The sequence below is a fragment of the Pongo abelii genome, chromosome 1 (assembly GCF_028885655.2).
Source record: "Pongo abelii isolate AG06213 chromosome 1, NHGRI_mPonAbe1-v2.0_pri, whole genome shotgun sequence".
NCBI classification, from domain to species: Eukaryota; Metazoa; Chordata; class Mammalia; order Primates; family Hominidae; genus Pongo; species Pongo abelii.
In genome coordinates this window covers 225261480-225274156 of record NC_071985.2, presented here as the reverse complement: position 1 = coordinate 225274156, position 12677 = coordinate 225261480, and the positions used below count along the sequence as shown (strand labels likewise).

Here is a 12677-nt window from a genome sequence, read left to right as displayed (position 1 = left end):
AATGCCAGTCGCTTATCCAGACGTTATTCCTCCTTACCCTCACAGCAATCCTGATGATTATTCCCTTTCTACAGATGAGAAAACAGCAGCAGGGTGAGCACCCGGCCAAGAGCACTCAGCCAGGAGCAGGTGTCTGAGTGCGTCTATCCCCAAAGTCTCTCCTCTCAATCCCTTCCAGGGAGAAGTAAACTGGGAAATTGTTTCCTAATCATCAGCTTCTATGTTCTGCTGAACTCAAGAGATTGGAACCTGGCGAGGCCTGGGCCTGAGCTGTCCTCCCGAGGGGCAGCGGTGGTCCCTGACATTCTGTTACCCTCTGTCTTCTCGGTCAGGACAAACAACAACCCTGACTGGCCTTGACACTCAGGACATGCTGCCCAGGAACCTCCAGCACTACTACAGCTATCATGGCTCGCTCACCACGCCTCCCTGCACTGAGAACGTCCACTGGTTTCTGCTGGCAGATTTTGTCAAGCTCTCCAGGACGCAGGTAATGTATGGCATCACTTTGCCGAAGTCTTCCCATTCGATTGCCTGGTTAACAAGGTTTCTCCCCAGCATCTCAACGAACGTCAACAACTGGGGGGTCCTGTGTTATTTTCTGTGTGCAGGGCTACTGTGCCTCATCTAGCCAACCTTTTTTTTTTTTTTTTTTGAGACAGAGTCTCGCTCTGTCACCTGGGCTGGAGTGCAGTGGCACGATCTTGGCTCACTGCAACCTCTGCCTCCCGGGTTCAAGCAATTCTCCTGCCTCAGCCTCCTGAGTAGCTGGGACTCCAGGCGTGTGCCACCACGCCCGGCTAGTTTTTACTTTTAGTAGGGACAGGGTTTTACCATGTTGCCCAGGCAGGTCTCAAACTCCCGGGTTCAAGCAGTCTGCCTGTCTCAGCCTCCCAAAGTGCTGGGATTACAGGTGTGAGCCACTGCGCCTGGCCATCTCCTTTTCTTAAACTTTTCATTTCCTTAGAAAAAGGTGGAAAAGACCCCTGTTCAAGGACACCCACACCCCAAAATGTTGCCAGTCAGGCTAGAAGTGCCCCCAGACTCCTGACAAAAGCAAATGGTAAATTATCTCTGGGAAAATGACCTTAAATCCAGACCTAGAAGAATTTTCACAAATAAAGTTACCTGAAATTAGCTCAATTAAGAAAAAAAATACAAAACATATGAGAAAAAAAGACATTATAAATGAGAACCAACAGAATCAGACCTACAAAGACTTCAGTTAGTGGAATCATCAGACAGTTAATATGACATAAGAATGTTTAATACGTATAAAGAAATAAAAGGTTTAAATACGAGAAAAGAGCAAAAAAGTATAAAAATGGACATCCAGACTTGGGACAAAAACTCAAATAGAATTTCTAGAAATGGAAAAATAGTATCAAAAATTAATAATCCAGGCCAGTTGCAGTGTCTCACGCCTGTAATCCCAGCACTTTGGGAGGCCAAAGTGGGTGGATCACCTGAGGTCAGGAGTTTGAGACCAGCCTGGCCAACATGGTAGAACTCCGTCTCTACTAAAAGTACAAAAAATTAGCCAGTCATGGTGCTGGGCGCCTGTAATCCCAGCTACCCCAGAGGCTGAGGTGGAAGAATCACTTGAACCTGGGACGTGGAGATTGCAGTGAGCCAAGATTGCACCACTGCACTCCAGCCTGGAAAACAGAGCAAAACCCTGTCTCAAAAAAAAAAAGTTTGCCGGGCATGGTGGCTCACGCCTGTAATCCCAGCACTTTGGGAGGCCAAAGCGGGTGGATCACGAGGTCAGGGGTTCGAGACCAGCCTGGCCAACATGGTGAAACCCTGTCTCTACTAAAGATACAAAAAATTAGCTGGGCATAGTGGTGCGAGCCTATAATCCCAGCCACTCAGGAGGCTGAGGCAGGAGAATCGCTTGAATCCAGGAGGCGGAGGTTGCAGTGAGCTGAGATCATGCCATTGCACTCCAGCCTGGGCAACAGGGCAAGACTCCATCTCGAAAAAAAAAAAAAAACAAAAAAAACCCAATGAGTGGGTTTAACAGCATGTTAGATACAGTTTGAGAGAGAATTAGTAAATTGGAGACAGCCAATAACATTATCTAGAATGCAGCACAGAGAAAAAGAGATGGAACTATGAAAAGAAGTGAAGAGACATTGTGTACTGGAAAGGTCTAGTAAATGTCTAATCGAAATCCTAGAAGGAGAAGAAAGGCAGAGTAGGGAAGAGGCATGATTTGACAAAATATTGGCTGACAATTTTCATGAAGAGATACCAAGTCATATATTCAAGAATGCCAATTAGTTTCTCTCTCTGTCTCTCTCTCTCTCTGGGTGTGTATATATATGTGTGTGTGTATACACAACACCCTGCACTAAATGCATCACATTGAAATCATCAAAGACAAAGAAACAATTTAAAAATTAGCCAGAAAGAAAAGACAGATTATCACGAAAAGAGTATTATCAGACAGAGTTGATTTAACAGCGACAGTGAAAGTCAGAAGGGAGTGGAAACATAATTTCAAAGTGCCGAGGGAAAAAAAATAGCCAATATAGAATTGTATGTGCAGCAAAAATGCCTTTCAAGGATGTAGACAAAATACAGACATTTTCAGGCCAGGTGAGGTGGGAGGCTGAGGTGGGCGAATGGCCTGAGGAGTTTGAGACCAGCCTGGCCAACATGGTGAAACCCCATCTCTACTAAAAATATACAGATTATCTGGGTGTGGTGGCGGGCGCCTGTAGTCCTAGCTAGTCAGGAGGCTGAGGCAGGAGAGAATAACTTGAGCCCGGGGGTGGAGGTTGCAGTGAGCCGAGATGGCTTCACTGCACTCCAGCCTGGTGACAGAGCGAGACTCCGTCTCAAAAAAAAAAAAAAAAAAAAAAAGAAAAACCCGACATTTTCAGAAAAACAAACAAAAATTGAGTTTGCCACTTGATATATTTCTGCTTCTTCTTTCTCTCCTTTCTACTGTTGGACAAATACTCATATAAAAAGCTGAAAAGAGAGCTTGTGTGCAGATACCAGAAGAATGCACGGATAGATTAGTTCTGGAATAATGCCTGACACACAGCACCCAGAACCTCCCCTGGACTTGAGATCTTCTTACAGTCACTTCATCAGGGTTATATAAATCCAAGCTCTAGCCCAGTTCTTAATTCTTTTTTTCTTTTTCTTTTTTTTTTTTTTTGAGACAGAGTTTCGCTCTGTCTCCCAGGCTGGAGTGCAGTTGCGTGATATTGGCTTACTGCAGCCTCTGCCTCCCAGGTTCAAGCAATTCTCTTGCCTCAGCCTCCTGAGTAGCTGGGATTACAGGTGCACACAACCATGATCAGCTAATTTTTAGTAGAGAAGGGGTTTCACCATGTTGGCCAGGCTGGTCTCCAACTCCTGAGCTCAAGTGATCTGCCCGCCCCAGCCTCCCAAAATGTTGGAATTACAGGCGTGAGCCACTGTGCCTGGCCAATTGTTATTTCTTTTAAATTACCCAGTGCCTCTGCCCCTCCATAATGCACTCATGTTGCCCCCAGGTTTGGAAGCTGGAGAATTCCCTACTGGATCACCGCAATAAGACCATCCACAATGATTACCGCAGGACCCAGCCCCTGAACCACAGGGTAGTGGAATCCAACTTCCCGAGTCAGGGTGAGTGAGACCGACTCTTGATCATGCTCTGCAGTTTAACTCCTGTTTTGCTCCTTCCTCTAGGTGGACCCATCTCTTCTGGAAATAGTAAGGGAAGGAGAGTCATTTCAGTAGCAGGAGGCTCAGGTGGGCCAAGCTGCACAGGGCTTGGGCAGAGGGTGATGACTTTTTCCCAGCCCAGGCAGGGATGCCAGTGAGTAGAACACACGAGACAATCAGGAGCGACAGCTACGTGATTTATTACCTACCTAGTCTTGGCTAGAGATAGCAGGAGAAGCAAGAAGACCGCAACATCCAGAAGCTCTCATAAGAGTGTAGGTTCAAGTTAACATTTTTTTTTTTTTTTTTTTTTTTTGAGACAGAGTCTTGCTCTGTCACCCAGGCTGGAGTGCAGTGGTGCAATCTCATCTCACTACAACCTCCACCTCCCGGGTTCAAGCAATTCTCCTGCCTCAACCTCCCCGGTAGCTGGGATTACAGGCACCTACCACCACACCTGGCTAATTTTTTTTTTTTTTGTAATAGAAATGGGGTTTTGCCATATTGGCCAGGCTGGTCCCAAACTCCTGACCTCAAGTGATCTGCCCACCTCGGCCTCCCAAAGTGCTGGGATTACAGGCGTGAGCCACCGCACCTGGCAAAGTTAACCTTATTAACCCCACTCAGATTATTTCCTGCGCATCTTGATCGTAGTCTGTGTTATGAACCCACCCCCAACGCCTCCTATACATTCTCTCAAAGTGGAGTTAACTAGACCACATATTGTTCACTGCATCTGCCTGGGGCGCAGGCCCCAGACCCCAGCGTGCTGGAAGTAGGTGCGGGCAGGCCACCCTCCACTGCATCCTCCAATTCCTTGGATCAGGCTCCAACTGTGTCCTTGGCACACCTCGTTTCTGTGTTGGCAAGAATGTAAATATTTCACAGCCTCCTCATCTTTATTTTGTCTGCTTTCTGTAAAGTTGTGGTGAATCCATTGTCTTTACAGCCCGTTCTGTTAACCATTCCTGATACCTTTATATTTTCCAATACAGTAGAATCAGTATCCTATCAATATTATGTACTCAATATTATCCCACTTTTTTTTTCTTTTTTGAGACAAGGTCTCAGTCTGTTGCCCAGGCTGGAGCTCAGTGGCACAATCACGGCTCACTGCAGCCTCAACCATCCAGGCTCAAGTGATCCTCCCACCTCAGCCTCTCCAGTAGCGGGGACTGCAGGCATACACCACCACACTCAGCTAATTTTTTTTGTATTTTTTGTAGAGATGGAATCTTACTATGTTGCTCAGACTGGTCTCAAACTCCTGGCCACAAGCAATCCTCCTCCCTCAGCCTCCCAAAGTGCTGGGATTATAGGCACGAGCCACCTCGTTTGGCCTTATCCCACCTTTATATGTACCTTTTAAAACTTAAATTTCCTCCAGGTGCGGTGGCTAACGCCTGTAATCCTAGCACTTTGGGAGTCCGAGGCAGGCAGATCACGAGGTCAGGAGATCGAGACCATCCTGGCTAACATGGTGAAACCCCGCCTCTACTAAATATACAAAAAATTAGCCAGGTGAGGTGGCGGGCGCCTGTAGTCCCAGCTACTGGGGAGGCTGAGACAGGAGAATGGCGTGAATCCGGGACGCGGAGCTTGCAGTGAGCCGAGATTGTGCCACTGCACTCCAGCCTGGGTGACAGAGAGAGACTCTGTCTCAAAAACAAACAAACAAACAAAAAAACTTAAATTTCCACCTCCCTAACCCGAATAAGGCCTATTTGTGATTTCTCCCCACATTTCTTTCCCGGTTCACTTATTGAATTAATAGGGGATATAGGTGTTTTCTATATTGTTTCCTCCAATACAATCCACTCCTCCAATACAATACTAACAGAGGAAAAAAACTGACATCAGTTACAGTAATCATTTCCCCATATTATACCATATACAACATTAACAGCAAGAATCCCTTTTTCCAAAGGTGATGTCGTCTTTAACAGGTCCAGTTGCAAGCTGGCTGACCAAAGGGAGCTTAGACTCATGGGTCTGTCTCCTAATTCTTTTGGAGTCTCTCACTCAGTCGCCCAGGCTGGAGTGCAGTGGTGCAATCTCATGGGCTCACTGCAACCTCCGCCTCCCGGATTCAAGCAATTCTCCTGCCTTAGCCTCCCAAGTAGCTGGGATTACAGGCATGCGCCTCCATGCCAGGCTAATTTTTGTATTTTTAGTAGAGATGGGATTTCACCATGTTGGTTAGGCTGGTCTTGAACTCCTGACCTCAGGTGATCCACCTGCCTGGCCTCCCAAAGTGCTGGGATTACAAGTGTGAGTCACTGTGCCCGGCCTGTCTCCTAGTTCTAAATGTTGCCATGTTTCCCCTGCTTTCCCTAAAACAATTTTATGCTGTTCTTGCAATAGTCACCAACAGACTGCGTATCATTCTATACGCCACATCTGAAATGCTTTTTCCACTAGAGCGTTACTCTAGCATCTCCCACGAGGGGGTCAGATGTTCTAGGTACTGGCCCCAGACTGAGGTATTCCATGCTGTGATTTGTCTGCAGATCCACTGAGAATAGCTGTTTAGGATCGATTACTTCAACTCCCAGTTCAGCATCAGAGGGCTTCCTTACCCCCAGGGAATCCGAATTGTGGCCTCCCTTTGCTGATTATAGAACAGACAACTGGGCATCATCTTGACCCACCTTCCCTCAGGCCTGGATTTTCCTTTCTTTCTCTCTTTCTTTCTTTCTTTCTTTCCTCTCTCTCTCTCTCTCTCTCCTCTCTCTCTCTCTCTCTCTCTCTCTCTCCTCTCTCCCTCCCTCCCTCCCTCTCTCTCTCTCTCTCTCCCTCTCTCTCTCTCTCTCTCTCCCTCTCGCTTTCTTGCTTTCTTGCTTTTTTGACAGAGTCTTGCTCTGTTGCCCAGACTGGAGTGCAATGGCGCAATCTTGGCTCACTGCAGCCATGACCTCCAGGGCTCAAGCAATCCTCCTACCTCAGCCTCCCAAGTAGCTGGGAGTAGCATGTACCACCACACCCAGCTAATTTTTGTATTTTTTTTGTAGAGACAGGGTTTGGCCATGTGGCCCAGGCTGGTCTCGAACTCCTGAGCTCAAGCAATCCACCCACTTCAGCCTCCCAAAGTGCTGGGATTACAGGCATGAGCCGTCGCACCTGGCCAGGCCCAGATTTCTATGTAGCAGTGATTGGCTCTGGTCAACCCAGCTGCGTGACTCATGGTATTTCACTGTTCTGTAGAGAACTGTATCCCAGCGGGGTTGATATGATTAACCCACCCACAAGGAATGAATTGAGAAACCAAGGTCAGTTACAAAAACAAGACGATGGCCAAATACGGACCTCTTGTAATTTATTTACTAGAAAACACCTATATCCCCTCTGGCAAGGGCCACGGGGCATCGAGGGAGAAGCCAAAATCCAAGAGTACAGCCCACCTCAACACGCCACCCCTTGGCTCTGGGCAGCTTAGAAGCCTGAGTTCAAACACAGTGAAGATGCATAAAGGCAATGCACTGGGCACGTGGAGAGCATTCTAAGGAATCAAAAGACTTCCCAAAAATACAATGCGGGTATGGTGTCTGGCCGTCCCCCTTTCTCTGTTTTTGTGAGGACTGTACAAGTTTTAACCATTTCCAACTAACTCTTCTTTTTACAGAATATACTCTAGGCTCTGAATTCTGGTTTTACCTACATAAGATTGAGGAAATTCTTGAGTACTTAAGAAGAGCATTGAACTGAGGAAAGCTAAGAGGAAGATTCAATATTAACTAGCTTGAAGCCTGACCTAGCCAGAAGAGGTGCCTGTCTGCTGCAGCCGCACCCTGCCTTGTCTAAGAAACCATGTGTGTCTGGAACACGCTGCTCCCCCTGGGGCAGCTGTTGAATTTCTGATTAAAAGAGGGAAACGATCATCCTGGACAGGAAGTGAGATGGCTTCAGTTCGTGAGAAGGGATCTGAGTTAGACTTCACCAGTGGAAATTGATTGGAATAGAAATTTAAAGGAAATAGAACCCTAACTATTCTCCCATCAAATCATATATGTTGACCTGTCTAAATTATAAACCAGCCTGACCTTTCCTTTAGCATTAGATGTAATAAAATAACTTTGGAAATTTGTCATTTAAAAATTTCTTTCCTATTCCTTTGTATTACTTCAAATATCCCTTCTTTGTTCTGTCCACCCGCCACTCCCTCCCCCCGACCACACACAGGTGAAGGGATAGAGATCAAAGTGGGAGGGATTTCCAAGACTAAGGTTAATAAAAAGGAGAGAGGTGTTTTTTGTTGTTGTTACTAATTTTTTTGAGATGGAGTCTCACTCTGTCGCCAGGCTGGAGTGCAGTGGCACAATCTTGGCTCACCGCAACCTCTGCCTCCTGGGTTCAAGCAATTCTGCCTCAGCCTGCCTGAGTAGCTGGGACTACAGGTGTGCACCACCATGCCCAGTTAATTTTTTGTATTTTTTGTATTTTTAGTAGAGATGGGGTTTCACCGTGTTGCTCAGGATGGTCTCGATGACCTTGTGATCCGCCCGCCTCGGCCTCCCAAAGTGTTGGGATTACAGGTGTGAGCCACCGCACCCGGCCTTTTTTTTTTTTTCCTTTGAGACAGAGTCTCGCTTTGTTGCTCAGGCTGGAATCCAGTGGTACAATCTTACTGCAACCTGTGCCTCCTGGGTTCAAGCAATTATCCTGCCTCAGCCTCCCAAGTAGTTGGGATTACAGGTGTGCACCACCATGCCCAGCTAATTTTTGTATTTTTAGTAGAGATGGGGTTTTGCCATGTTGGCCAGGCTGGTCTCAAACTCCTGATCTCAGGTGATCCTCCTGCCTCGGCCTCCCAAGGTGTTGGGATTAAGGCGTGAGCCACCACCCCTGGCCTAGGAAGAGATTCTTACACTGAGAATTTGTCAGTGGGGGAGTTTGGAGCAGTGGCTGTGAGTCAAAGAAAAAACAGGAGACAAGAAAGAAGAAGGGCTCCCAGGACAGAAGGAGAGAAGAGAGGGGACCTCACTGCAAACCCCCTTGTTGGTCAAATGGTGCCTGGGCCTTGTTACCATTTGAACCTAGACCAGGTTCAGGCATCCCATTAGTTATGTGGGATGATAACATGACCTCACAGGGCTCATAGGGCTGTGGCTTCATTAAATAACACTGAGAAGTACCCAGAAGAGTGACCAATATTTTTTATCATTTTTATTTTTATGTTTTTTGAGACAGGGTCTTGCTGTGTGGCCTAGGCTGGAGTGCAGTGGTGATCCTAGCTTCAGGGCAGCCTCAACCTCCTGGGCTCAAGCGATCTTCCTACCTTGGTCTCCCAAGGTGCTGGAATTATAGGCGTGAGCCACCACACCTGGCTGCTACTAATTTTCTTGGTCACTTATGCATTCCCTTCATCGATGCCCCTTCCTTACCCATGCCTTAGCTTCCTCCTCACCTCTGATTGAGCTCACTCTGGCTCTTCTGAATTCCTTCTGCTCTTGTTACCACCGTTGTTTTTCCATGTCATTATTTATCATATCCTAAGCACTTCTACCACACGTGACTGCCCTCAGCCCCGAAGGCCACCCTCAGTGAACTTGCATTATCCCCGGTTTACAGAAAGCAAACCAAGATGTCGACTTGCCCAAGATCTCCTAGGTGGCAGATGAAAAGCCAGGATTTGAACCCAAGTCTTTTGTATCCACATTCTTTTAACAATAGGAAGCCTCCCTTTCATTTTCTCAACAAGCTTTCTTATGCACCTACTCTGAGCCTGATATAGCACTAACTGCTGGGGGTTCAGAGATGGGAGAGAACAGCTCCCACACTCCTACAGCTTGGGTCTGGTGAGCAGGGTGGACACTGAAATAAGTAATCACCATATCGCCCTATGGTGGAGGGAGCGCCTGTGTTTAAAATCCAAGTGCTTGGCCTGGGTTTTGAAGGCTGAGAAAGAGTTCACCTGGGAAACCAAGTCAGAGAGGGGCGGGGGCATTGTAACCCGAGAGCGTGGCATGTGCTGATGGGAAGACACCTGGGGAAGTGGAAGCAATTTGGCGTGGTCAGAGGACCAAGTTCAAGGACGCTGGCACGGAAAGCGGGGGTGTGGCCAGGGGAGCTCAGGCCATCACTAGTAACTTCTGTGCCAATGAGGGTTTCGGATTTTACCCTGTGGGTGACGGCAGCGACTGCAGGCTTTCCACGGGGGAATGACATGGTGAGATTCATTCTTTCCACCAGATATGCCTGTCTGTAATGAATGAGAGATGCAAGAGTAGGCGGTACGGCCAAAGAGCTTACTTACATTCCTGTGGGAAGGCAGACAAGGAAATGAAGATGGAAATGGGATTACACTTGCCTGTGCTCAGGGATCCAGCCCTCCCACCCCTGAAAGTCTATCCTTAAGAGAGACTTGCAGCCGGGCACGGTGGCTCATGCCTGTAATCTCAGCACTTTGGGAGGTTGAGGTGGGTGGATCATGAGGTCAGGAGATTGAGGCCATCCTGGCCAACATGGTGAAACCCTGTCTCTACTAAAAATACAAAAAAATTAGCTGGGTGTGGTGGCGTGCACCTGTAATCCCAGCTACTCGGGAGGCTGAGGCAGGAGAATCACTTGAACCCGGGAGGCAGAGGTTGCAGTGAGCCGAGATCGTGCCACTGCACTCCAGCCTGGCGACAGAGCAAGACTCCATCTCAAAAAAAGAAAGAAAGAAACTTGCAAAAAAGCCATTCATGCTGACCTTTTTAACGGCAAAATACAGGAAAAAACACAAATGTCCATCAGTTGGGGATTGGTTGACTAAACCAGGGCTATTCACACCACAGAGAACTGCCTCGGGAATAATCTCTAGGCTACATTTGTTTCTTTTTTTTAAGATGGAGTCTCTGTCACCCAGGCTGGAGTGCAGTGGTACAATCTCAGCTCACTGCAACCTCTGCCTCTCAGGCTCAAGTGATTCTTCTGTCTCAGCCTCCTGAGTAGCTGGGATTACAGGTGCATGCTACCAACGCCCTGGCTAATTTTTGTAATTTTAGTAGAGATGGGTTTTGCCATGTTGGCCAGGCTGGTCTTGAACTCCTGACCTCAGATCATCTGCCCGCTTTGGCCTCCCAAAGTGCTGGGATTACAGGCATGAGCCACTGCGCTTGGCCTGTAGGCTATGTTTTTAAGCCTGAAAAAAGCAATTTTACAGATGGCATAAGAAGAGTTAGAAATATGAATACAGTTAAGTATTTGTTTATGTTTTGAAGCACAAACAAGGGAAAAAGAAACCAAAAATAAATTAAAATGGTTTCCTAGGCCAGGCATGGTGGCTCACGCCTGTAATCCCAGCACTTTGGGAGGCCGAGGCGGGCGGATCACGAGGTCAGGAGATCAAGACCATCTTGGCTAACACGGTGAAACCCCGTCTCTAATAAAAATACAAAAAATTAGGCAGGCGTAGTGGCAGGCGCCTGTAGTCCCAGCTACTAGGGAGGCCGAGGCAGGAGAATGGCATGAACCCGGGAGGCGGAGCTTGCAGTGAGCCGAGATCGCACCACTGCACTCCAGCCTGGGCGAAAGAGCAAGTCTCTGTCTCAAACAACAACAACAACAACAACAACAAAAGGTTTCCTAAAAAGAGAAGGCAGGGGAAGGGTGCTGAGGGTGGTGTGGGAAGGTGGAGCTTTCTGGATGTGCCCTGTTTGGTAGTTTTGACTTTGGAACATTAGGCTTTATGTAATTGCAAAGCAAAATTAAGTAAGTAAGGAAAAAAGCATTCCTGAAACATAAAACGCAAGTTATGTTTCAACATAAAAATATAGCAGAACAATTGAACAATTATACATAAGGCCGGTGGCATAAACACTGAAGGATTTTTTTCATGTTATTTTAGACACAGTATTTTTCATCTACATACCTGGTGCAGTATATCCTAAGGACAAGAAGAAGTACCAAGGAATCTTAAACAGTACTTAGGAATCCTCTTAATAATCATATTGGTATTGTTATTTTGAAATTGTGTGTGTGTGCAATTACTATCCTCTACTACTATATGTGCACAAATAATTATGTTAATGTCCTTACTAACAAGATTTTCAGCATAAAAAACAGAGATCCAAATTTAAAAATTAGGCTGGGCTTCATGGCTGACACCTTTAATCCCAGCACTTTGGGAGGCTGAGGTGGGAAGATCACTGGAGCCCAGGAGTTCGAGACCAGCCTGAGTAACACTGCAAGACCTCATCTTTACAAAAAAATAAAAATTCAGCCAGGCTTGGTGACCCATTCCTGTGGTCCCAGCTACTCAGGAGGCTGAGGTGGGAGGACTGCTTGAGCCAGGGAGGTGAAGGCTGCTGTGAGCTGTGGTTGTATCACTGCACTCCAGCCTGGGTGACAAAGCAAGACTCTGTCTCAAAAAAAAAAAATTTACAAAGCTAGATAAAAAATCTGTAATCATAAATTTAGAAATATCAGTATAAATTTATAAATTCTTTTTTTTTTTTTTTTTTTTTTTTTTAGGGACAGGATCTCGTTATGTTGCCCAGGCTGGAGTGCAGTGGCTATTCACAGGCATGATCCCATTACTGATCAGCACAGGAGTTTTGACCTGATCCATTTCTGACCTGGGCTGGTTCACCCCTCCTTAGGCAACCTGGTTGTCCCCTGCTCCAGGGAGGTCACCATAATGATGCCAGACTTAGTGTGGACACCTGATTGGCACAGTGCACTGCAGCCCAGAACTCCTGGGCTTAAGCTATCCTCCTGCCTCAGCCTTCCAGCTACCTGGGACTACAGGCACGCACCACTGCACTTGGCAATAAGTTTTTTCTCTTTCTAAAAACATGTATTTCCTAGGTCTGTTCACTGAAACATCTTACCAACAAAAACAACCTACGAGCAATGAACACCTTATAACCAGATAATGGTTCCCCTTTTTTTTTTTTTTTGAGATGGAGTCTTGCTCTGTTGCCCAGGCTGGAGTGCAGTGGCACAATCTCAGCTCACTGCAATCTCCACCTCTCGGGTTCAAGTAATTTCTCCCGCCTCACTCTTCCAAGTAGCTGGGGTCACAG

General features: G+C 46.8%; 1 protein-coding gene across 1 annotated transcript in view; it reads left to right on the top strand.

Moving 5' to 3' along the window:
• The window catches only part of CA6 (carbonic anhydrase 6), a 35189-nt gene extending 27425 nt beyond the window's left edge, over positions 1-7764 (top strand). Inside the window, exons 7-9 of the mRNA XM_003775820.4 lie at positions 333-490; positions 3516-3630; positions 7292-7764. Of these exons, the coding sequence (XP_003775868.3) occupies positions 333-490; positions 3516-3630; positions 7292-7374 (356 nt within the window). The 3' untranslated portion in view covers positions 7375-7764. The remainder of the gene's footprint in view (positions 1-332; positions 491-3515; positions 3631-7291) is intronic.
• The last annotated feature ends 4913 nt before the right edge of the window (positions 7765-12677 follow it).